Source organism: Ptychodera flava, chromosome 13 (assembly GCF_041260155.1).
Source record: "Ptychodera flava strain L36383 chromosome 13, AS_Pfla_20210202, whole genome shotgun sequence".
Classification (NCBI taxonomy): domain Eukaryota; kingdom Metazoa; phylum Hemichordata; class Enteropneusta; family Ptychoderidae; genus Ptychodera; species Ptychodera flava.
The window spans coordinates 23007383-23035319 of NC_091940.1; the positions used below are offsets into that span (position 1 = coordinate 23007383).

The 27937-nt window shown below is 39.6% G+C and overlaps 1 protein-coding gene across 1 annotated transcript; it reads left to right on the forward strand.

Moving 5' to 3' along the window:
* The first annotated feature begins 6699 nt into the window (after positions 1–6699).
* Positions 6700–25481, forward strand: LOC139147861 (uncharacterized). The gene is made up of 10 exons (XM_070719075.1): positions 6700–6843; positions 7342–7430; positions 8472–8504; positions 9420–9638; positions 11397–11546; positions 12746–12904; positions 20842–20950; positions 21300–21427; positions 22794–22841; positions 23538–25481. The coding sequence occupies exons 2-10, from the start codon at positions 7391–7393 to the stop codon at positions 24104–24106; spliced, it is 1455 nt and encodes a 484-aa protein (XP_070575176.1). The 5' UTR covers positions 6700–6843; positions 7342–7390; the 3' UTR covers positions 24107–25481.
* The last annotated feature ends 2456 nt before the right edge of the window (positions 25482–27937 follow it).

Consider the following 27937-nt stretch of genomic DNA (forward strand, 5'->3'; position numbering starts at 1 on the left):
TGTGGACCTCAGAATCATGGTGAAGGTTTTCTTGTAAAAGAACAGACGAAATGCCAACATATTACATATCGATTGTTTTGATATTCGTAATCTTGACTTGCAAAAAAACAACTTTAACATTTGTATCCCGTGATGTCATAATTTACTTTTTATTTTTATTTTTATTTGGCTTTATTTAATGAGGGTAGCCTGGTATACTCTAGAGAGAGTTTACCTCCCCAGTGCCCTCGACATTACAACAAATATATACAAAACCACAAAAACAATTTTCAAGAGTGAAAATACAAATAACCACATATAACTGCCACAAACAAGAAAAATTAAAATTCTGCCCAATACTGTTTTAAATAATTGCTTTCAAGAGACAAGTGTCTCAGAAGATTTGACTTCTGTTTTAAACTTATTTTATTCCATAGCTCCCTGTTTTTAAAAACATTCAATTTGGCTCTAGGGATATCAAGCTTATTTTGGGAGCTAGCTCTGGTCACACGGTTATGACACTGATTGACATATTGGAACATTTCCGTCATATACAATGGGGCTATACCTTTCAAGGATTTAAAAACTAAACATATTTTTGTATAAAATTCTATCAGGCAAAGGCATAATATGTAACGATCTAAAAAGTCCTTTGGTCGGATAATTATACTTAGTGCCCATCATAACACGCACAGCGCGTTTCTGTAATTTGAATAACTTGTTTATATTTGCACTAGTTCCCCATGCACTACAACAATAGTCCAAATATGCATTATAATATGTTCGTCTATTACTTAATCGTAAATACCGTATTATACGTCTAAGTAGAGCTATACGTGAATTGACCCTTTGTCAGGGTTCAAAGATTTTGTAGCAGCACAAACTAATACTCAAAACTTAGGCGTACACAGACTTGACTGATGTGGCATATCTCGTTTATTGCTCTGCTTTACATACACCAACACCATAAGATCTAGTAAATAAGTCATCGTTGATGACACAGTCCCCACTTGTTAATGGGTACTTTGATTACAGGTCCTCAGAGAGGATAGAGTCGTCTTCATCAGGCCTGTGATAAAACACTTTGATACAGATGGTACTCAAGGCTAAGAATGAGTTCCATGGTGATGAAAACATAAAACCAATGTAGGCCACTATCCTAAAGGTCATTAAAGGGTCAACTGGGAATTAGTTGACAGGATGTTGCAAAACATTTTTTCATACTACCCTAACACGTCATGTCTGAGTTATGGCTCAGTACATGAGAAAATCGTAACAAAATCGCCGCCACGCAGTGATATTTGATCTTACTGTTTAAAATATCAACAAGTATATGTATGACATAAGTCAATGTCCAGGTACAAACTTTGAATAAAATCAGTTGAGACTTGCCAGAGTTATGGCTCTCGACATGAAAAAAACCATAACAAAATTGCCACCATGTGGCCATATTGGACCATATGGAGAAACAAATCAACGTACATATGTATAATATAAGTCAATGTCCTTCTACCAACTTTGAATAAATTCGCTTGATACATGTCTGAGTTATGGTTTAGGACATGGAAAATCGTAAAAAAATGGCCACACGGTGGCCATATTGGATCGTATCACAAAACAAATCAATGTGCATATGTATGACATACAATGTAGGTCAATGTCCTTGTACAAACTTTGAATAAAATCAGTTGAGATATGCCTGAGTTATGGCTCTGTACATGAAAAAATCGTAACAAAATGGCCACCTGGCGGCCATATTGGATCGTATCACAAAACAAATTGACGTGCATATCTATGACATTAGTCAATGTCCTTGTACCAACTTTGAATAAAATCGTTTGAAACATGCCTGAGTTATGGCTCTGTACATGAAAAAAATCGAAATAAAATGGCCGCCTGGCGGCCATATTGAATTGTATCACAAAACAAATCAACGTGAATATGCATGACATAGGTCAATGTCCTTATACAAAGTTTGAATAAAATCGGTTGAGATATGCCTGAGTTATGGCTCTGTACATGAAAAAATCGTAACAAAATGGCCGCCTGGCGGCCATATTGAATCGTATCACAAAACAAATTGACGTGCATATCTATGACATTGGTCTAAGTCCTTGTACCAACTTTGAATAAAATCGGTTGAAACATGTCTGAGTTATGGCTCTGTACATGAAAAAATCGTAATAAAATGGCCGCCTGGCGGCCATATTGGATCGTATCACAAAACAAATTGACGTGCATCTGTATGACATATGAAGTAATCCTTGTACCAAGTTTGAATGAAATCGCTCCAGGCATCTCTGAGATATCTGCGTGAACGGACGGACGCACGCACGCACGCACGGACGCACGGACGCACGGACATAACCAAACCTATAAGTCCCCCGGACGGTGTCCGTGGGGACTAATAAAAACACGAACAAACTACTAGTCTAAACACGGTGTACTCAACGTACAGAATATAACATTACTGTGCATGATGTCTCAACTTTCATAGCGCCATTGTCACAAATGAGCGCATCGTCTGTCCGATCTCTGTCCGATAGTATGGGCATTGCTTGGCCCTGCGTACAGGTCTGTGTGTTCCCGGCGTTATACGGCCTCCACCACAGCCTTGCAACGGTCTATGGAGATAACTGGGGACTCTGCAGCGAGATTCAACATGGCGATCTCCATGGGTAAACAACTTGTCGAGTACGATATGCTTCACAAAACGAGCGGTTTGGGACATTAGGAGAAGTTAATCGCATCTTTTCTGGGGTCGGTTAGGAGGTAAAGGTAGGCAGGGAAAGGATTTTGCCCCGATAGAGCAGAATTTCGGCCAAAAAGACCGTGTTTTCGTTGCGGTCCGGATCCGGACCGCAGAGTCCCCAGTTATCTCCATAGACCGTTGCAGGGCTGTGGTGGAGGCCGTATAACGCCGGGAACACACAGACCTGTACGCAGGGCCAGGCATTGCTATAGTCCGCTTGCAGTGATAGTGAAATAGAATGAGCGTAAAGTTGGCGTCATACTCATCCTCACCCTCAGTCTCAGAAGTCACGCGAAAATGAGGATGAGGATGACGCTACCGCGTCAGCTTCACCGGCGTCAGATGTAAGTCTTACAATTAATATAAATCTGGAATGTGTGAATGTATAAGCATAGGGGAAAGAAATCAGTCCCCTGGGGTGGGGAGGGAGGGTTTTTCGTGCAACGGTTTACCTTATTTTATTTTATTAATTTTGACCGTTATATTTCAAATAAAGAGTTCAACTCCAAACCGTCTGACTGCTTTCTTTATTACTACGAGTAATTTTATTAATTTTGACTGTGGTATTTCAAATAAAGATTTCGACTCCACACCGTCTGACTGCTTTATATATTACCGACAAGTCCTTATCTCCTCTCCAACTTGTGTATACACCACTGTAATTGCTCCGAAAACATTGCCAACTTGCTAATCCGCTGTCCGTATCAGCGGATTAATTGATTGAGTCAACACCACAGCCGTCCCACACGCATTAAAGGCGGAGCCTCCCTTTAAAAGGACGCCAAGGTATGGCGGCGTTCACTGTGTAAGTGGACACCAAACAGGCAACACGCGGGCACACGCTCCAGAAAATGCCACTTTTTAGTTTTCCCCGGCCGCAAAAACACAGACAGACTGCCAAGCAGTCAGCGCGAAGTTGCTGCCGATCGAACTCTGTGGTTGTATTCAAAGTTTAACGCGACTGGAAGACAATTTTTTAGGAAATTCGAGCGTTTGTGGTGGGGAATCAATGACCGTTGGCGATTTGAACCGACCGTCAATCAAAAGCTTGCATAAACTCTGTTTGCAGGATTAGCAAAAGGTGACAAAAGGTTGAGATCAGTTTGTGTAATTAATGTTATAGAAATCAAACATTATACTGGCCATGTGTTTGACTGGGAGGAGAACTCCGCTAATGCGAGAACCTGGGATTGAAAAGTGCGGCTTAAAAAAATCACTACGACACTACGTGTGTGACGGCTGTGATGTTGACTCAATCAATTAATCCGCTGATACGGACAGCGGATTAGCAAGTTGGCAATGTTTTCGGAGCAATTACAGTGGTGTATACACAAGTTGGAGAGGAGATAAGGACTTGTCGGTAATATGTAAAGCAGTCAGGCGGTGTGGAGTCAAAATCTTTATTTGAAATACCAAAGTCAAAATTAATAAAATTACTTGTAGTAATAAAGAAAGGAGTCAGTCGGTTTGGAGTTGACCTCTTTATATGAAATATCACTGTCAAAATTAATAAATTCAAGTAAAGGAAACCGTTGCACAAAAACCTATCGCTCCCCACCCTTCCCCCACCCCAGGGGACTGATTTCTGTGCCCTGTGGTATAAGCTTACCCATGCTCAGCCCGGACCCATCACCATGTGAACTCATTGCAACAGTATAGCCCTGTGAAACTAAACTATTGATACTTTGCTGCTAACTTTATGTCAATCATGACGAACAATTGACACTCACGAGATGACCAACTGCAGCATGTTGAAATGAAATAGTAATCATGCCGAGTCATTCGGAGAAAATATCAGTAGAGACCAGAGAAAGCAATACAAATGTAATGAGCTATGTTTATGGTATTTTGAGAAACAAAGTGACTCATAAAAATATCGGAGTGAGCATTCGGAAGATTCTTTTATTCTTCCAGGCTTTACAACACTGTAAACTGCAAATAAATAAATGAATATTATGTTAACAAATTCAAGTTGCCGCAAGAAGGTGAATAGTTCTGTGGCTACTTTTGCAGAAACATCACATATTTTGCTCACATGTTCACAAACGTGAGCATATGTCGCAGCGATGTCTGTCTGTGTGTCTGTGTGTCTGTCTGACTGTCTGTCTATGTGTCTGACAGTCTGTGTGTGTGTCTGTCTGTCCGTCTGTGTGCTCGATATCTCAAAAAGGCTCATCAGATCACAATCAAATTTGGTGCATAGATCTAGTGTGCAAATGGCAAGAACTGATTAGTTTTTGGTGGGTGTGGCTTGCTTACTTTTTGCTCATTTGCATAAGTCATGATTTTAGAAAAATCGGATATACATCGAGAACGACTGCACACAATTTAATGAGATTTGCTACAAATGTTGATCACACCAAGATATATCAGCCGTGAAAGACATTAAGGGGTGACATGAAAGATAATTGCTTATTTACAGGTTTTATGAACTTTTCTAATTAGGGATATATTATCTCAATTGACTCCATCAAAATTGACGAAACTTGGTATGCATATTGAAGATACTTTAATTAAATATTTTTGATAGCCATTAAGCATTTTCACTTCAGCCAATTTCCAATTTGCATATTCAATGAACTTTCCTAATTGGCGATATATAACTAAATTGACAGGACCAAAATTGATGAAACTTGCTATGTACATTAAAGGTACTATGATATAACATTATTGAAAGTCATTAAAGAGTTTTACTTCAGCCAATTCCTTATTTGCATATTTAATGAACTTTCCTAATTACATATATATATATATATATCTGAATTGACTATACCGAAGTTCATGAAACTTGCTACGTACATTGAAGATACTATGATATAACATTACTGAAAGTCATTAAAGAGTTTTACTTCAGCCAATTCCTTATTTGCATATTTAATGAACTTTCCTGATTACAGATATATATCTGAATTGATATGACCAAAGTTCATGAAACTTGCTACGTACATGAAAGATACTATGATACAACATTATTGAAAGTCATTAAGGATTTTTACTTCAGCCAATTTATAATTTGCATATTTAATGAAATTTCCTAATTAGGGATATTTATCTGTATTGACTGGACCAAAGTTGATGAAACTTGCTATGTGCATTAAAGATACTGTGATTCAACATTATTGAAAGTCATTTAACATTTTTACTTCAGCAAAGTCCTAATTTGCATATTTTATAAGAACATTTCAGTTATTTCCTAATTTGCACATTTAATAAATTGTCCTAATTAGAGATATATACTTGAATTTACTTGATCAAAGTTGGCAAAATATGCTATGTACATTGATGATTATACCAGGTTATAACAATATTGAAAGTCATTTTGCATTTTTATGTCAGCTAATTTATAATTTGCATATCCAATGAGCTTTCACAGTTTGGCATATATAGCTGAAGGACTTGACCAAAGGGAATTACACTTGCTACATAAAGTGGTGATGCAATGACAGCATTCAAAGAAATGAATTATTTTTATTTCAGCTAATTACATATTTGTATACTTAATGACCTTTAGAATTAATCTGTGGTGACTATTGTCCATTATGTTGATCATAACACTTTAAATGAAGTTGCAAACATGTGACAAAGGTTCAAATTTACACATAACTGCATTATATAATGAAACACGTGAGCATTTTCAGTTCATATCTGGTGTTTCGATATAATAAAGCACATTGTTCATCAATATTATCACTGTAATGCCGGATCTTGCTCTGTTGATGTCTGCTCCGATTCAAATCCGTGATTCATAGTTTTGTTGCAAAGTTACATTTTCTTTATGAAATGAAACGCTAATATCAGATATGCCCCGCCGTCAAAATAAAAAGTCATGCCAACACAGCTGTATAGTATCGCGAAAAGGATGAAAATTGTTATTCGTGATCGCGCAGCTAAAGCGTGAAGCGCCCTCTTTCGACGAGTGGCTTCAATCTCCATGGTCACGAAGTGACAACAGTGCCGCTTTTAAACCGTCATTGATGAGTTACGTAACAGGGACATCACCGTCCATTGGGAAAGTGTAGTGGACGTGTAATGTTATAACGGAGACCCGTTTAAAACGACACGTTGCCTCAGAGGAAAACCATCCAGGAAAATGTGATCGTCACTTGACAGAGGTAAGGCGAAATGCTCTTGTTACGATGCTGATGAACTTCTATCCGAAAGTAGTGTATGAAATGCGAAAAAGTTTTCCTCCGCTTTTGTTGTGAGGTTTAACCCATTTAGACAAGTTTATTGTTTGTGTGTGACCGGTAGATCTGTTTGCCGATGACAGCAATATAAACATATCGAATTACTTTACATCTCGAGATCTGCTCCGAGGAAGAATTTGTAATTTCAACTGTACTTGTTTTATGATGTCTTAAAAACATCAATTAACCTTCAATTTTGGCGTTTCTCGATCGTAGCCGAGATTGTTTGGTGTACCTGCTAAATAAATTCTTCCACAAATTAGACACATTCTAACGGAAGAAGAAAGAATTTCTCTGCACACTAATTAAAAAACTAGCTACCTATCTAGAATTCATAAGTTTGAGTTGCAAGTAATAATGGCCGTCGGGAGTTTCCTGAGTGTATTTTTTTATCAAAACCGATCAATATTTTCTCTTGTTTAGTCTTCCAGCGACAAAACAATAGGAGGGCGCCCGGAGCCAAAGCAGTACTATGGTGACTGGCTACCTGGAATCGATTGTCTTCGCCACAGGTGAGTTCAAACAGGCGAGGAAACAAAACGTTTGAAAAGCGCGTTTAAATTTCAGGGGGAGCTGTCTCTCTGTGTATATCTTTCCGATTAAATTGTCATCGCAGTTACGATGCGGCGGGTCGCAATCGATCCCCGCGCGATGACACCGTGAAACGGACAGCACTTTTGAGATAACAGGGTGAAACTGAACATGCCCTATACTTAAGCGTTTGTTGTAAAGACGGCGATACAAGCGGACATTTCACCTGACAAAGGCAATCAATTATTTTACGATCGTGGCGATTATACGGATTTAATTGTTATTTTCGAACACAAGAAGCGTGTAAGAACGCAAAATCAATTAGATCATCGGTCATTACGGAGACTAACGGGTCTCTCGCGGACGACAGGCATTCTTGACTGCAGACCTCGAGCTCGTAAATATTTATCGTAAACTTTTGAACTCCAGCTAGGGAGACAGTAGGTTCACGTCTTAGTGTTATCATCCATATCATTCAAGTATTCCGCCACGACTTTCAAATCAGCCTGAGTCCACTTCTTCGAATAATCATTTCATAAAAAATGCAGCAACTTTCGAAGACTTTTTTCATTTCGAAGTCAGTGGAACCCAATATGTCACAATCCAATAATAGAAATGTTTTCCAAAGACCGTTTCACATTCTGTAAACAGCCAGAGACCTCTCACCTGTCGGTGTAAAGTTGGAAGGACATTGTTATCAGATGTCGTACTCCTTTTCAACTTTATGTTTTTTATTTTGTTACTTGTTCAAATATGTACAAAAACATTCCTTATGTTGTAGTTGCTGAGTATCGAAAGCCATTTATGTTTTATTATAATTGTTTTCAATACCAATATTGTCCGCTACGCACGCCGACTCGTACATGGCTCGTAATAAACAATGATAGGTGTGACCATCCCTGTATCCATGGAGGTAGTAGGGAGCTCCTACTACCTCCATGCTGTATCAAAGAGAATTTCGACCTACGTCTGATACGGGAAGTCCTTTCCCTCACTCATGTTATTTTATTTTTCTCTTTCAGTCCTACTTTTGTGCAATACCGTTCCAGTGAAAGGTAAACATACTTCAAATTACTACGATTGTGTGCTAACGAAGCCAAAACAACGGACTCGGGGGTAACGGGACCGTCGAATGTATACACCTTTTGTCGCGGTTACAAAAACTTTGACCAGCGCCCGTTGCCAGCGTTACAAAGTGCCCGAAAAGTTGAATAACCCCAACTGCAATTGTATAGTGACTTAAACTTGCTTAAGAATAGAAACAGAGACATTGAAATCGAATTTTGATGACCTTCCAGGCATTTTTCTGATCAACAAACCCGAATAATCTGTAACAAGGTTTTCCAACCTCATCGATTAGTGTCTGTAAAGACTACAGATATATTTATGCTGTTGGCCGCGCTTTAGTAAACAGTTTTAACGTAACAATGGTTGTAATCGCCCAAGGGCCTTGTGAATGTCCGTTAGGCAATCACTTAAAAAGGTAATTATTCCCTCCAGCAGTAATATACAGTCGAAATTCCACTTCGACGAGAACGGCACTCAAATTTTCTATCATCAAAAAAGTTCATATCATACATTTTATTCGGTCTCTTGAAATTTACAAGTCTAATTTTGATGGATGTTAAGTCAAGTTCAACCGTTTGTTCTACAGAACAGAGGTGTATTGTTGTGTTCTCATTTCCGGCTTGTGAACGCACCTGTGCATGGAGGTTGGTTGAAGTGAGAGTGTGTTTGAGGGTTTGTGCATTGCGAGAGTCACCGGAGAGTTCTGTCTACAGCAATAAAGGAAGCCAAACTGTTCCATACACAATCCGTAGTCTTTTTAGCAGGACGAGTTGTATTTGAAAAAAATTTGGCGCAAGACACGACACTCCGTGTGTCTTGCATGAATCATGTGACAACAAAGGACTGTTCAGTTGCAATACAACATCTCAAACAGTTTCAATATTCTACCCTGACATGCGCAGGACAATGCTCGTCGTCGACTTTGGAGTTGGCCGCCACAAGTTCAGAGAAAGTGATCACCTCGCCAAACTTCCCAAATCCTTACTCGGCCGACTCCATGTGTTCATGGAAGTTGTCGGCCGCATCAAGCGACCACAGAATAAGTTTGACCGTCACAGATAGCACACTGGAAGACCCGTATTCAGGAGACTGTGCCTATGACTATGTCGTTGTCAGGGATGGTAAGTCGAGTCTCCGCTATTTTTTCGTCTTAAATGTATGTGTAATTTATCTGAGAACCAAAACACCGAAACATTGGACTATTCTGCGGTTTTACTGCATCTTATGAATTCTGAAAAAACCCAGCAAATCCTTTTTTCAAAGGAAGGTGAATAAGGGAACGCAAATTCTGTTGAATACATCAACAAGTATTGTGACAGTCCATTTCATCGCCAACATCGACATCCTAATATACTGGTTAAAATACCAATTCTTCATATCTTTTCTTCTTTATAGTCATGAATGCAAGATTTTTACATCAAACGTACTTAGACTTAGTAGTGATAAATAAGCGTATCCTTGCAGTATTTCATCGCTACTCTATTTGTACATATGTATTTGTCCCTCAACTAGGCAGGGGCGTGTCGACATACCGTATCATATACAGCAATCTATGAGAACCATTAAAAAAGCTTAGCAACTAGTAATCAGCGAAGAATTACAGAAAGCCACATGACATGTACAAGTCAATGTTCAGCGCAGAGTTGTCAAAGGTTTTGCCCCGAATCGGAACCCCTTTGGATATTTGACAAAAAACAACATTTTGTCTCTTATTCACACAAAGTTTACCTGTATTTCGAGGGCATGACACTTTGTCTTCAAAGTACCCCGCGCATTGGAAATGAAAGGCTTATACCTTTGCTCAAATTCTTCAGTACTTTTAACTATTGTCTTTCAAAGTCAAGAATAGAAATTGTTGGGGGGGTGGTCACTGTTTAAATTTTGGTACCAGAGAAACTAATAACCCAATATTTACCGATATTTGAAATTCAAAATGGCTGTCATCCCTAGCTGTGTCATCTCCCTGGGGAAAAATAAAATTACCGATTTTCACAAAACTAAGCCGGTATCCAGAACCTAGATCCCAGGGGCTATATCGGTAGTAAATGTTTATAGCTTTTGGCCCTAATGCCCTGCTATTATATAATATGTCTACAAGTCAAGTGGGAGAATTTTATGACGTGAATGAATGAATCCTGCAGATTAATAATTTTTTTATCATTTTCCAACAACAAATTAACGATAAAAAGTCCGTACTACTTTTCATCCTGGTGCTTATTTGTCCATAAAGTTGGTCTAAGAGATCCTTCAACTTCTGGGCCGTGTTCAAATCGTAAACGATGACCGCTATACGACAGAAAACGTTTCAGGAGTTAATTACATGATACCTTTAAGTCAGACCCTTCGGGACTTGAATGGAAGTTCTCATTAATTAGCGGGACAATTGGTTTAACGCATGCGCTGCTTCAACCGGACGACACAGATACCGTTCTAGGATATCCCAAAGACGTTGTTGGTAGAAATCCTAAAATCTTTATGTAACCCTGTCAACATTTGTTGAGTGTAAGCTGTCAACAGATGAATGAGCTTATGGCAATTATAAATACAGCATGATGCACTCTCTCCCTCCCTCCCTCCCTCCCTCTCTCTCTTTCTTTCTTTCTCTCTCTTTCTTTCTCTCTTTCTAAACTTTCATTTCGACCGCCCACCTCCATGTACGTCTTCTAACAATCTATCCGTACCAGAAGACCCTCCCTATGGAATCCTAGGGTCTATGGTCTGTTCTCTCTCTGTGCGGGCAATCACTCACAGCTTAGCTGCCGGCAAATCCCCAAATACCGTCCATGGATACACATCACACGTAACACAATTAGCGTTTCCCAATCGCTGAACAAACGACTCGAATAAATTCATCCAAACAATGCGCATTGTACTTTCAGGTGCTACTTCCAGCTCAGACGTGTTGGTGCAGTGGTGTGGAACCGATAATCCCCGATCTATCACGAGCTCTGGCTCCGACTTGTTCGTTGAGTTTGTCAGCGACTCGGCAACGCAACAGACCGGGTTCTCCTTGAAGTATCAGAGCTTTGGTGAGTCGTATTCTTAGCTCGAGTTTTCTCTTGCGTACGAAAACAATATTTAACAAAATCGTCAGAAGACACACCGGCGGAATAGGATTCCGTATCGAAGAAATTTTAGGAACTTTTCGACAGACTCCTAGACAGAAATGGATCTTTTTCGTAGCTAAGTACTAAAAGACACGGACATTAAGGCAGAACGCGCTTCGGGGAAACAAATTTGGAGTCTCAAAGTTTTACAATTCTTTTTTGATATACCACTTGTGGGGGTTCATTTTAAAGCTCTTGGTGTAAGAAAACTTTTCACTAGCGTAGTTTTTCGAAATTCGAAAATTTTATTTTTTCTCCATTGAGTTAACACAGCGATGGCGGCCATTTTGAATTTTAAATATCGGTAAATCTTGGGTTATTTGTTTCCCTAGTACCAAAATTTGCGCGGTGACCCCCGATTTTTATTCTTGATTTTCAAAGAGAATGGTTGAAAGATTCTTTAGGAAAAGTTTGAGCAAAAGTTTAAGTCTTTCACACGAGGGGCGAACTACTTTAAAGGGATATAGTCGTCGGAACTGCGCCTGTGCCAGTTTCTTGTTTACAAACAATGTATTTCGTGAACGATATCAACATGCACCTCATCATCATAGCTGCAACATTTAAATTATACGATGATAGATTATGACAGACATGTTTTAACTGTCATCAATCACCATTGTTCCTTGGATATATTGTTGCCATGGGTCATATGGGTCCCATACGACCTTTGAGCGCAGTTCCGACGACTAGGCCTATATCCCTTTAATCCTAGACACACATTATAACCGAATATTTAAGTATGGCCGTCGACTTGGATAGATTTAGATTTGATGGAATCTCTATAAGATGAAAATGTATCAGGGGCCTTTTCGAAACTGTGTCTCCAATACACCGGTGATTTTTAAAGTTCTGCGTCGATAACGGTATCAACATACTGGACAGGTATGGGTTGGTCAGGGCGCCCAGTCCTCGTACAATTTTTCAACAACAAAAACGCAATTTAATTTCAATTCCGCTGAATCTCTCACAACAAGCTATTTCAACAAAAATGTTGTTTCAACTAAACTATTATTTATACTACCTTACGTAATTTCCCCTCGGTCTTTTAATGAACCTTTACTGATTAAATTGTTATTTTCGAGTCACTTTTTTACTTGTCCTTTGTCTATCCCTTCTTCCAGAGCTGGGTAGCTGCCCTCTCAATTGGTATGGAAATTCGACTCACTGCTATCGAATGAGAACCGATGTCACAGATTGGGACACTGCGCAGACTCACTGCATGAACGACGCGTCGAATCTTGCCTCCGTGCTGGATGACGAAGAGGCCGAATATCTGCAGTGTAAGCCACACAGTCTTTTTTTCCCCTTCAGATTGAATCTTCGTCCATGCAATTTATCTTGGAAAATAGGTCACTCATTTTTTTTGCAGCGAGGTTGGGGAGTCACGGGGGCTTTCACGGAGCTTTGCCGATTTTATTCGCCAGTCAATGTAAACCCCCACCCCACCCCCCCACCTCGGGCGATACGGAAAAATGTGGGGGATTAGACCGTGTGTGCCATGAAACTGTGCCCGAGGGGGTGGGGCAATTGCCTCGTTTTGATCCCCCTATTCCTTTGACGGACAGACCCAGAAGATGTTCGTAAATAACTACGCATGCGCACGTATGCAGGGCCTGAAAATTACCCGAGGTCCCAGACCAGTGATTTTTTACCCCGAACCAGTACTAATTACCCCTAAAAAGTCCGCAGACCAATACAAAAAAGGAGCCAATTTATTTTGCAAGGGAATGTCCAGTACTTTTCCCAGATTGTGTTCTAGTGTCTTTTGACGAAAAATTAGAAACTACGTCCCCCCAAAATACCGAAGTTACTGAAACCATGGAGGTAGCAGAGACGCACTAGGCCTAAAGCCAGTTACACTAAAACCAAGAGCCCATTCCATTGAGAGACTACGTCTTTTAGCTACAAAAATTACAATAATTATCGCGTCTTTAAGTCAATCAAAACATTTAAAATTTAGTCTATTTCTTTCATCACAGGAAAATCAGTTACTCTATTACAGTTTGCGATTCATGATATGAGCCAGGCGATGTGCGTCCACTGCACTGCAAAAATCAAATGACGGGCCACGTACTCATTTTACATGTAAAATTTAATGTGGTAAAAATCAGACCATAGCCTCAGCTAAAATATCAGCAACCCCAAAATTGTGTGAAAATATTATATCTCTGTCTATCAAAGTAGTATTTTGCAGTAAAATTCTCTGGAAGAAGTCTCATTACAACTTTCCGATCGTCCGTAGCAAGCAAGCTTCTGAATTTACTGTGAATTGCTTTGAAGCATTGGCATTAGACGAACTAGACATATTGTCTAAATCGAGGTGTTGCCAACACTGTCAGGTGCAATTAACAGCTAAGCGGTAACATGAGTCGATCATAAAAAATCAGCTCTGCAAAAGTTGAAACATTGTTTAGCAGGAGGTCAGACGTAGTCAAAACAACACCACACAGCTTGCTAACTGCCCAGGACGTGTACGTATGCTGTCAGGTTCAGAACGCCTTTCGCATTTTCAATTTTTGGAACTTAAAAACATACACACATGCATCCTCAATAAATAAGCAGGTGTTTTCTCAACACACAAACTTTAATGCGAGAAAACTGTAAAAAAATACAACTCGGAGTGTTGGTATATATTGCGTCGCTTTACAGTGGAACTCAATGTAACTCTACCACCAGCCCATGTAGTTGTAAGCTGCAAGAATTTCCCTGGCATTGGAACACTTTACGTAATAGCATGTTTTTTTAGAAATATTAGATTTGCACAGTTGAATTTACGTGGCCAACACTGAAAGCATCCTATAGACAAATTCGTAAGTCCATAAGAAATCTCAGTCACAAGCGGAAGATTCCAACATGCTGATAATATCCATAACATTCTGCAGCACCGATAGTGGACAGTGCATGGTAAACAGCAAATTCGGTGTTCCGTCGCAGCGTGTCTCTGTATTGATACATTTTCAGCCGGATTTTCAAGTCGTTAAACAGATATTCAACGGGGTTTATGTCTGGAGAATACACCGGAGCGAAAACGTACTCTACTCCCATGTTATCCAGAAACACGGCGAGTGCACGGCCTCCATCATGGTGGTGAATGGGACAATTATCCACTACGATAATGTCACCCGGTCGAATTGCAGGCTCACCGTCTGGTGCTGCTGCGTTTGATGCTTCTCCAAAGAACTGCAAGAAAGAATCGGTATTTGATGGCCCTTGAATAACGTTAGCGTAGCAGATTCCGTTGATACCAACAAGCTATTAAGTGTCTTGTTCGGGGACTTAGCGTAACGTTGCAGTTCTATGCAAGTTTCCCCTTTCGGCGAATGGCCGTATGATCGATTCCCTACTGCTGGCATCTGTATGCCCGTTTCATCCATAAACTTGACATTAAATGGGTCACACTGTGTCAAAAAGTCCAAGTATGCCTGTGTATAAGCCATGTTGTGCTCAGTAAATCTCTCAACGGCTAGTTTACACATTTTTTTACGTGTCCATTCTTTATCGCCGATCTTGTACTTCACATAGCGACACAGACGTGAGGTAGAAATCCTAACATTCGCATTCAGGAATAGTCGCTCCTATATTTCAGCCAGAGTGATGGAGGGTCTCTCCCTTTTCAACATTTCAATGTATAATACATCTTGATCGGTCAGCTTCTGTGCTATCCCACCAGAATGACGTCTCGGTGCAGGGTTGATGTTGCCCTCTTTCACAAACTGTTTCCATATTTTCATCACGGTCATTCTTGTGACTTTTGTTTGTTGCGCAACTTCTGTAACTTTACCTCTGGGGACTTCTCCAGTTATGGCGTTTGCTCCGGCTTCCTGCAACGATTTTAAAACCATATTTCTATAGTCTATACTGAGTGGGATTCCTGAAATGTACCTTCTCCCTCGATTCGAGACCAGCTCCATCATTACTTGGAAGTCCGCTTCGCAGTCTATGCTTAGAACATGTGTAGCGCTGCGGCGCTGCGCCGCTGAGAGGCACTTGTTTGAATTGCAGAAGTTGACAGGTTTGAAGGTGATCACACTTTAAAATGAGGTAATGGGCCTCTGTCGTCCGGCAGCATACACACCATCGGTGAAGAGGAAGATCAGCTATTTAAAAATTGATAGTTAAAGTACAACTTTCCGTGTTGAAAGAAATTATTGAAACAGAATGAATGGTTTTTTTTTTATATCTGGTATTCGTATTCTGAATAGCTGTTCTCTGAGCATCCCTCCCAAAATAAATAATGGTATGGTCTATTTATGCAAATAGTCTAGCGCGGGACATTCTCAAAATACAGCCACACCGGATCCTGTCGATGCCAGTAATCATGGCATTTTCGAAAGCATTGGGAGTAGAGCAAGACGAAATTGAAATCATCGTCCATTATTCTTATTATGGCGAGGAGAGATGTACACCCCTTGATGTAAATGCCATGGACCTTGTAAAAATGGGATGCGAAGGATTCGCTGAACTTTTGAGAAAGAGAATATCGTATGTTGGCCGCATGGAGAGTATTCGGTTATGCTATCAAAGCAACGGACTCTGGATCGACGCAACCGATTCTTCTTTTTCAAGGATCTTAAAAGTTGCTCGCAAATCTCAGTCATCTGATATTGCCACCATTCATTTCCGCGTTGTGGACGGTGCGTCTCCATTCAACAAGAAAACGCAAAATCTGGGAAAAGATGAATGCCAAACAACGCGCCGTGGTTTATTTCCGCAGAAGCAACATTCGTCCTCTGCTCCACCGTTACAGGTGAATCGTCAACATCAAGACCCGACATTGTCTGAATCGGATGAATGTTTTACGTATCGGTCGCCAATGGAAATAGACATCGACATGAAAAAGACTGAATTGAATACGAAGCAAATTGAATATGGAGAGTACAGAGAGATCTATGATAGCTTAAAACGAAAATACGAACCTGCTATTCATGTTGATAAACGCAAGAAACGCTGTCTGAACTGCCACCTACGTGGTACAGGACACAATAAAAACAACTGTCCAAGTGTAGCATGTGAATCGGCGGTACAGTGCGGAGAAATTGATAATCATAAGGCTGAACAGAGTGAAGTTAATTCGGTGTATCAGGAAATGGAGAAAATACAAAAGGAGGTGAAGCGAATCGAGATGGAGCTTGACGTAAAAATGAAAGCCTACGAAAGAGTAAATAATAGTTTTCACAAGAGGATAGAGCCATATTTACTGCGTTCCAACCCTGCAAAGTATATGGTCGACCGCTCAGGACGGCGTCTCTACAATCTGCAATTGCAGACTGACATAGGCATCCTGAATAAACACTACAAGGGCAGACTTCCAATCGACTTGAATATAGCCATGAAAACTTTCAAAACCATCATTGACAACGAAACTCGCCGTCTCACAGAAGGTATTGATTTGCAACGAGGTGAAAAGAAGAAAAGTCCAGTTGAGATACTGATTGACAAAAACCCCACGAAGTACCGATTGCAGCTGCCTTCAGTGCGTACTTCAACCTTGCCTTCTACAACGTCTCCGGTTTCTCCACAGAATAACAACGTAAACGAGGGAATACCCGGAAATGGTGATCAAAACTACATGCATGGCAGTATGTCAACCCCTACAACTCCAGTTTTTCAGTATTACCCACAACCATACGTGTACCCATACTACCCGTACCAGTTTGCTTGGAGTTCACCAACCACTTCTGCTCATACTCCCTCGATGTACGTCACAAATTTAAGATGTCATCAGCTGCAAGTACGCACCAATCTGCCGGGTCAGCTCCACCATTGCCACTGGAACCACCCCCAGATCAGCAATATCCTCCTCCTCCCCCACCCTTGACAGATGATGAAGAAGCGTAAACTTAAAGGCAGGCTGTCGCTTTCCTTGAACATTGTTGGTTTGATAAACATTTTCCTATTAAACAGCTCTTGTTTCACGTACGAAATGTTGAACTGTCAACAGTGGGATACTTTTCGAACGCGATAAATGCATCTTTTGCTCTTAACCTGTGCATCGTTTTCCACAAAATTGCACAAGACTAAACTTTATGAAGACGTTTTGGTGTTTAAAGTTTTTTGTTCAGGCCTAAGAAATTAAGGCATCGTTACTAACGAGTTGTATCTTTTTCATAAAGCCCTTTAGCATTAAAGTTTGTTGTGTTGAAGTGAAATACCAATAATTTTATTTATTAGCGTTTGCAGTGTATGGATTGCGTGCCGGTTAAAACTTGCAATGCTGTAATAAATTCGTCGAAGTGTTATATTTTGTTGAACTGAGCAACAACAAGTGACTGCGTTCAAGGCAGATGTGATGTGTGTGGAATTGGGTGGTGTTGTTTTGACTACGTCTGACCTCCTGCTAAACAAGTTTCAACTTTTGCAGAGTTGATTTTTTTATGATCGACTCATGTTACCGCTTAGCTGTTAATTGCACCTGACAGTGTTGGCAACACCTCGATTTAGACAATATGTCTAGTTCGTCTAATGCCAATGCTTCAAAGCAATTCACAGTAGAAGGTCACCATGCTGAATTCTTATATAGTCAAGACCCCCTAGCTCGATTGTAGTTGATCTTAACAAGAACCGCCTAGCTTGTCAAAACAGCGTTATGGCAATTTGCTATTGCTATCAAAGGTAAAAGAAGTCCCTCTCAGATATTTGGTGTTTTCAACCTATTTTTTACAATTTAAATGGAAAAGAATCAACCGCTGGGCAATTACAAAAATGAAGTGAACTTTATAGCAATAGTAAAAACATGTCAAGTGTGTGTACAAGAACTTGAGAAAACTACCAAGTAAATTTTTATGCAGTGTGTCTGTATTAAAAAGATTGGCAGTTTATTGTAAATCTCAAGCAAATCTGATAGAAATGCATATATATAACATGAGTATGAGAAATGAATCATTCTTGTATTGTTATGCAAATTTTTGAGGATCAGTGGATTTAACCTTCGGACCAGTGAAAAAAAACAGGTCACTGGTCCTGGGACCAGTGGGAAAAAACAGAAATTTTCAGGCCCTGGTAATGGTATGTTGTAGTTCAGAGCGGTAGCATGGCGAAAGGTGGCTGTCAAGGCCTTGTGGGCCGGTAAGCAGCTTTTCAACTGGCTATTGATGAAAGCGATGCAGCAATATTCAGAGGTGTGTATGACAGTATATTTGTGATTGATGGCTTAAATATCGATAACTAAATAATGATTTTCATCCGCCGTGTATTCTTATTTTTGGAAAACTGAACATACCATACGCAAAATTCCCCACATTTTCCCACGTGAGCGTGACATTTCGGATGTTCACGATGCGTCATCGACATGGTCCAGCACTAAAAAGACCTCCGGGTCAACTTTATTTTTGATAAAGCTTAAAGGGACAAAGTCAGCCATTTTTCATGAATTTTGTTTGATGCGATATACTACTTATATTGTTTGACATGTTGAAAGATACTGAATGAATGAGTGAGCATACATATATTGGACCCCAGTTTTATACAAATTAAGTAAAACCATCGCGAAAACGAATTAATGGTCATGACCATTAATTCATTTTCGCGATGGTTTGCATGTATCGTGTCTAAAACCGGGGTCGAATATAGCATGGTCAGCCATTCTTTCGGTATCTTTCGACATGTCAAACAATATAAGTAGTATCTCACATCAAACAAAATTCATGAAAAATGGCTGACTTTGTCCCTTTAAATTGCTTGTGTATTTGGAAAACATGTTCGGTCACGACGGGATTCCTTTTTATGTCCGCTAAATGTATTATCAAATTTATTCATGATGACCCATATAGCTAGGGAAACAACAGTTCTGTTTCATCAGTGTGATCATTCTGATCATCTGTTCTGTTGAGTTTTACACAGTATCTTTCTGCCGTGTTTTGTGATGAATAAACACGGATCATTGTGAATTTTCATTCCTCTGCTTGTTTTAAATCAGTGCATGACTGATGTAGAATGTGTCATTGTGCTTGTAACATGAGAGAGAGAAGACAAAAAAGCTGAACTTGTGAGATTGGACATCATGTATCTTGTTTATCAGCTTTAATTAGTTTATTGAGGCGACATGTCTTGTGTGATACATCTGGTGTTTTGATCTAATTAAATCATTTGTTCTAGCCTGAAATATGTTTATGCCTGACAACATACAAGCAAACTAGACTGAAAAATATTGTAAATGTTTGCTCCAAAATAGGTGACGTGACAGTGACACCTCAACACTTTTATCTGGTCACAGTATAAGTGGCTGAAAAACAAATGCGAAAAGTATGTTATTTTCCTGGATCTATTTGTGTTGATTGTGATAGACATTTGTGAACAGCATAAATGTCACAAAACCCTGTTTTAAATGATAAAAATTGTTCTAAAGTTGAACATGAACTTTTTATATTGATGCAGGTTGTTTACGACATGAAAATTCCAAAGAGTGACATGTGTGTAGGAATTTACAAATTCCCCACCCCCGTATGTGGGGGATTTACTTGGTTTAGGTGGGGATTTTCCGGATTGTCTTGCCCCAGGGGGTGGGGCATTTGGCAGATTTCACAGGACTAATTTCCAAATCCCCCACTAAACCCCGAGGTGGGGGGGGGTTTACATTGACTGGCGCATTAATCATTCTTATTGACAATGAGGAAAATACCACAAATGCTACCCCATTGCAGTTTTTCTCGTTGTTCAAATCAGTTATCTTTTTTTTTGATATTTCACAACATGACAAATTAATTTATCGGAAACAATACTTTTGTGTCTCGTTCCGTTCCATGATGTATATACTTGTAACAACTTCATATTGAACTCTGTCGAATTATTAGGCAATTTACTGGTTGCCACAAATGAGTAAGTTTCCTCCTCGCGTGTTCGTCTCACTTGGCAAAACGATTCAACATTCTTCGTTTGTCAGACCAAGCGACTGACATAACACAAGAACGAAATTGATGATGGGCGGCAGAGTTGTGACCGTTGGTGGCGCGCTGATCAAATCGTTTGGCTTATATTACCATGAGAGATCGCAGACGCTTTAATTTTATGGCTTTACCGACAAATGTGGGGCAGACAGATTTGGAATGAGACTGCGTGGCAGGTGTACCGACTGACGGATTAAGCGATTATCGTTGATCTGCTTAAGCTGTACCAAGTAATAGACAGAACGTAATTAGAAGTCTAACTTTAGAACGGAGATTTTCAATTTTGTTGCAGCACAGTAAAGACACACCTCTTTTTTCTCTCCCTCATCATGCAGCGACATTTGCTTCGCCTTGGAGTTACACATGGATTGGGCTTGAAAGATACTCGGCAGATTCCACCGTCGAGTTAAAATGGATTGATCGCTCAGTGTATGAGTATCACAAGTAAGGACAATAGTCAAGCACTTAATTTTCACTTATGTTTCTTCGTTCCAAGTTTTATTCATACATAAATTTATATCAGGGAAGGGGGTGGGGCATTAAATAATGCATTATTAGCTGAATGTCAAGTCACTTTCGAATTGGCACAGGCTTTCCTGAACATTGCTCACGACTTATTGTTTGATCGTTAAGGTAAAAGTAAACCGTTCCTATATTATATAAATATAAATATTCGACAGTATATCTTAAAGACTGATAGAGAGAGAGAGAGAGAGAGAGAGAGAGAGAGAGAGAGAGAGAGAGAGAGAGAGACTTTGCCATATTAAATAATTTCTCCTATCTAACTCTACAGCTGGACGTCAGGGTACCCAGAAGCGTGGGATGGCGATGAAAAATGTGCAGTCTTCGATATAAGCGATGGTTCCTGGCTTGTACAATCTTGTTACAACGATTTTGCATTTGTCTGCAAGCGGAACATAGGTAGGTACATGCCCATAAAATTTAGCGCCACCACGAGTGTTTTCTACTCAAACTTTCTTGTGCACTTGGAAGAGAGAGGCATAATTGCAGGCATGATTATACACAAAATACAAACATATACAACATACAAAAGAAACACGACATCACTCTTGTATTTCATTCAAAGACAATGTGATGCATTCCTTGTTGTAATGTTTAGCTCTACACTTGGAGTTTCTTCAGCTACAGTAACATCCACAAGGAGAGTGATTCGGCCATTTTTCATGAATTACGTTTGATACGAGATACTACTTATATTGTTTGACATGTTGAAAGATACTGAATAAAAGGGTGACCATGTGTGTATTCGACCCCAGTTGTAGAAACCACAGGCTGCGAAAATTAATTAATGGTCATGACCCATTAATTCATTTTCGCCATGGTTTCATTAAATTTGTCTAAAACCGGGGTCGACTATGCATGGCCACCCATTCATTTGGTATCTTTCAACATGTCAAACAATATAAGTAGTATCTCGTATCAAACATAATTCATGAAAAATGGCCGACTTTGTCCTTTTAAGTGTACAGATCCCAGTATTCATGAAAATGACACAAATGGGAAAAACACAGAAATCCGATAGATGTCTGCAAACTTTCGAAGTGAACATGTACAAACGGCATGGCGATGGAAAATGCGCGTACTTGTAATACTAGTAAAGAATAGAAATTGACTGACTCAAAAAAATGTTTCTTCTTGATCAAACGCACATGTACACATCAAATTTCCACACACTTCACTCAAAAATTGCTTTTATTTTGCATTAACCCTCATTTGAATTCTTAGATTGGCATTGCGTGCAAGACCCTTACCACACGTGCACACTCTGACAAATTGAATTCAGCTGACTGAGACTTGATGAAACATCCATGCATTGTCAAGTATCTGAAGCGTTATACTGACCTTTAATTTCCTTTCGACAGAAAAGCGTCTCATAAAAATCATAAGTAATGCCAACGGGCCAATTTGTCACAGGTTGTCCCGATCGGCACCGTGATGAGCTTAGTTATCGCCAAGCATCATCGCATGACCATGTTCAAGGTCATGTGCGTTTCGCTAATAACAAGGGGAATGTTATAGCTACTTTCTTGAAAGTTATTGCTTGTGAAAGTGGGATGCTCCTGGAACACACAGTACCACCATGAATGAAACTTTAGTATTCACTTTCAAAAGTTACAAAATCTAGACTTGATCAGATGTGTACACGATTTGCACAGATTTCAAACACCGACGTACTACTATAATATGAGCATGGCTTTATTTCGGCATTATACAACTTTATTCATACAACTACAATTCACTTTTGGTATTTCTTCTCCACCCATAGATGGCACCACGCAACGTTACGCGCCGGGAGGGCAGCCCATCGAAGAAGGTAAGTCTACCCTCTAAAAATCTTTATACCACAATCATCGAGATCTGCTCGATGTGTATTTCCCCTGTCTTTGTCCCTGGTGTTCGTTGTCGGTTGGTCCCCGTGAAGAGATGCAAGGACACAAGACGTGGAAGGCAATACAAGTAATACAGGACGCATAAACATATCTACATCCCATTTAGCCCTTTGAGCGCCAAACTCAATTTTGGCCACCTTTATAAAATACAAGGCATACAATCATTTTTTTTTTCAGATCGGCACAATGTTTTGTTAGATTTTCCAAAATTTTTGATAAAAAACTGTATCCAATAAAAAGATGTGTCCATTTGTTCTAAAATATGACAACAACACAGAAGAAATCATAACAGTTGGTAAAAATGCGGCGCGAAAAAAGGGTTAAAGAGCTTAAAATGTGTCTCGTTCTCCATTCAATCATTACCCTTTTACATCTATAAGTGTACCCGTTCATCGTCTGAGATGCAAACTTGTACTATTATATATTATCATATATTCATATCTATATTATATAGATGCCTATCGAGCTCACCTTTACGTCCCCGATTCTGCTCTAGTGTCCTCTTTCTGTTTCTCTGTATTCGTTTCTCCGCCTGCTCATGTCTTCAGGTGAACGCAAAATGTGTACAACATGATTGATTCTAAATATCCTTCAACTTCGTTTCGTTCACGCAATTTCAGGTGGGAAGATGGCCTTCAGTCTCTGGGGAATTATACTAATTTGCGCCATCGGTGTGCTGGCAATAATCGGTGTACAGGCTGCGGTCCGCTGGAAAATCTCCCAGAGAAACCAGACGGCACCGGAGAGTATGAAGGACGAAGAAGAGGGGACTGCGTCGACAGCCAGACATAAGACGTCTTCTCGAGCGACGAACGGTAGTACGCCTAGCAGGGAAAGTCCACGCAAGCTGGGTTGGGAGACCAACTCCCAGCACAGCAGTCAGTACGAACATGGCGGAACCAGGGGCTTGCCGCCGTTACTCAACGAATTGGACAAAATGGAAAAAACACGGCGGAAGAAGCGGAGAAAGAAACTGCCGCCCGTTCGGCAAGCGTCGAAGAAACGATCGCCGAAGGAGCATCGCGGCGCCATCACGCCCACTCCTGTGGGCGTTGCTGCCATGGAAACTCCCCCGGGGACCGTCGAAGAGAGCGCTCGCGTCTTTGTGCGCACTTCACCACAGCGAAAAAGATCATCAAAAACGTCATCCCTTGTCGGTGTTGAACGCTCGCACTCATTTGATATGTGACCGTCACAATAAATGACAGACTGTAATGTATGTGACGTAGCTGACTCAAATATTTTGATGCAGAATGAACAAATCATGAAGTTTAACATTAATTTAAGTAAAAGGTGATTTTTGTATTAGATACACTAACTCCATATAATTGTAATGTTTTACTCGTGAGAAAATATTCTCTATTCAGCGGCTAAACCTATGTCATGTTACTTAGTTCAGCGATAAGTTGAGGTTAATAGTTCAAACAAAATGACTTAAAATGCTGTACAGGGAACGTTTTAGAGAAGTTATCATGATGTAAATTGTGCTATAATTTAACTTCTCAATTTTGATTTTGATGTGTAATGTCAGCAACAAGGTGACATAGACACTTTTTGCCAACATTGTGACGTAATCGTTTCGAGTACACGTAGACATTGAGACTTTAAAAGTACAAGAACGACACATTTGTGCAAACACTGTCTAATTAGAACTCAGAAACAAGGCACGTTTCGACGATTGAGCCGACAATCATCAGTTGATGAACTATGACTACTTGAATATTTACGACTCTCTCAATATGCTAGGTAGACTGAAAGATCCGTCGCTCGAGGGCGCTCTCTACGCTCCCCCTCTTGAGGGGAGCTTAGCGATCGTCCTCGAGCGGCGGATCTTTCAGTCTGTATGCTGGCACGCTTTCATCTTTACTTAATTTGGTCTTATTCGTCTATTTTCAAGTTATTATTCGTCAGGCGATTTAAATCAATTTCAAAATAAGCAAAGGGATTTCATGGATATTCTTGAAGTAAATACAGTCGCAAACTTGTTTGGTTCAAACATGCGATATATTCAATTAAATCTAGTTGACAAATAAGGAGAGAGCTAGACTTGAAGAACATGCGGGACAAACTTTCATTGGACACTCCCCCTAAAACATCCTTTTAAACTCTGCAAGGTGTCATTGCCACTTTCCGATGTACCGGAAAGTGCTAGAAAGATCGTGTTCCAAATTCTCTCAGTTTCAGAATTCGATGCAGAGCCCCGAAGTATATGTCTCTAAAATGCGAATTCTAATTATCTGAGCGCCATGAATCCCTTGTCATAGAAAGCGTAAATTTACATTGTTGGGTTCAATTTGATTTAACTTCACTCCTTTCAAAGAACACCAAATTTCTGTCGAATTTGCATTTTCCATGTTGTCGCGCGTCGTCATGGCGCATGCGCCGTTTAAAGTTATCTGCGAGTACAATCATGTCATCATGTCAGTGCCAAGTAAGTGTAAACTTGAACCTGTGATTGTTTACTTTTACATAGTTCGGATTCTAATGAAAATCCTAATGCCTTGTATTGTATCTGTACTTGCATGGAGCATGGGAAATAATAATGTGATTCATTACTTTGCGAAGCTCTGTTGTGTGACAAGTTTTATTTATTAGTGATTGAAAAGACCTCATTTGATGGAGCAAGTGGCTTGAATGTGTGTGCATGTAGTCCATGAGAAGTTAAGCAATTGTCCAAAGGGAACGAGGTAATTTTATTAGGGATCGGCCTTTACATATTGGGAGGGGTGGTTGTAAAACAACAAAGAAAAACAAAACACAAAAAAACAACAAAAACAAACCCCAAAACCAAAATAATTGTTGAGCAAAACGCTGTAAAAAGTACAGCTTACACCATGTAGATCACATCTCGATGAATTCGGGGTGAATATTTGCATGCTCATCAAGTTTCGAATGCAATGTCACAATTTTTGAACATGAAAGAAATTGGGCATCCTCCCTCTGATCAGACAACGCACCCACCACCAGACCCTTACCGTTCCTCCCTTAACGGAATCAGTGTGAATGTGGTACCTCATTATGACACATCTGCAGTATTAAGGTAATATGCACCTCGAAAGTGAAAGACTTAAACTTTTGCTCAAACTTTCCTCAGCGAAACTTTCAACCATTCTCTTACCAAAGCAATAATAAAAATACCGTCAATGACGCTGTACCTTCTCTAATGTGTGGCCAGGTCAGGTAATTGGTTGTTGGCATGGAGTTGTTGGTAAATAGTTGATGATGTAGGGCATGAGGTGGGATATGGACCCAAAGAACCCAAAGATGATTAAATACATCAATCAAAAAAATTCTAAGCTACAGTATAAACTGCCTAAAGATAGTTCAATGTGGAAAAAAGTTAAACAATTCAGAAATAAGAATTAACAGTCCAAAATAGTAATGACGCACTTCCTTACTGACCTGAGTGCATGTGAAATACACAACCTGGCATCTGCAAATTAAATGTATACCAAGTGATCATTTCCAGTCACTTTAACTGTTTTTAATGGATTTTCCAAAGAGTCCTGTGGAAATGATGAGAAACGCTTATCTGGTCTTGTGTTTGTATAACCTCATGGCTGATAATTGTCATAGTATTGAAAAAAAATTGAAAGTGAAGAAATTACTGTTTTTAATAGGCATATTTACCTTGAAATACATGACCGTGTAAAGAATATATGCTAAAAGTGTTTAAGAGTAAATTTCTTTTCAAAAAATAATTTAATTTGTGACCAAAGGATTTTTATTCTTTGAGTTTACAAATTCAAACATTGCAATTTGTTCAATCATCTTGTGCAGTGCAAAATTTATAAAATGACTGAAAAACAAAAAAAATTGGCAGAATTACAGTCTTTGTGATGTAAATTATGGGTTGACATCACGATAACTGTTAATCTGTTTGAAGTACTAATATACTATAATTTAAAAAAGAAAAATTCATGCAGAAACGGTAAAATATATTGTCAGCAATGTAGTGTTAATTTTGACTTTACATCAAAATATGCCTTTGCTGGATACCAAATATATAGGGCGAAATGTCAGCCATGTTCAGCAAAATCCACACAACAGCATTGATCCTTTTCTAATTTGATTTGATTTGCTTATGTTATCCTTGTATGACAGTCAGTACAATATGGAACTTGAACACAACACAGTGAATAAGTATGCTGTAAATGAAATGGTGTGGCTGCATTCACATGCAGCAATAGGAGTGCCTTTGTCTCTCACCCCTCATTTCCAACCTCTCCCATCCCTGAAAAAATAGTTTGGTCTTATATTTATAATGTTAATAATTTCTGTATTTGTTAAAATGTGCGCATCTCAAAAACTTTTGATCATAAACATTTTCATTGTTTTTTATAGCTGACCAATCAGTTAACCTGTTTATTTTGAATATTTGCGCATTTTTCCTCAGTATTTGACATTTTCTGAATACCTTCTTATTCAGTTTGTCATTTTCTAAAAGTTTAAATGCTCCATTGTGTGGTCAAGCTTTCCACAAGCATCAAATGTGGTACTTCATATAGGAGGGTCTGCCTCTAGAGGGCGGGCATCATGAACACTCCTGTGTTTGTTGGTTAATTCCTCCACGTAAACTTCTGATTGTACTGTAAACATTGAACATGGTCATGGCCGACGTCCGATTTTCCTGTCTAAAACTTTCACTCATTTTCGTTCATATGACTCTGAAACTCCAGGAAATGATTGGGAAGAAAGGGTTATCTTGAAATATTGAGGTACTCGCCGATATTTTGCAAAATTAAATGAGAAAAAATGCAAGGAAAATGCCGACAGGCTTACACGATGACAGTTTTCAGACTCGGAGGCATATGATCATCTCTGCAGATTATGCAACAGGCCCAGATCACGTGAGGCCATGAGGGGATATCCACGCAACTCAGTACCAAACACTGGCGCTCACAGAGTGAGCAAACACAAAGTGAGTACCCCTAACGTCAGCTCAGTAGTCTGTAATACAGTAGATTGTAGTCAACTAAGAAACCTTGGAGGAAGGCTTAACACTGTGGCTATGCCGCTA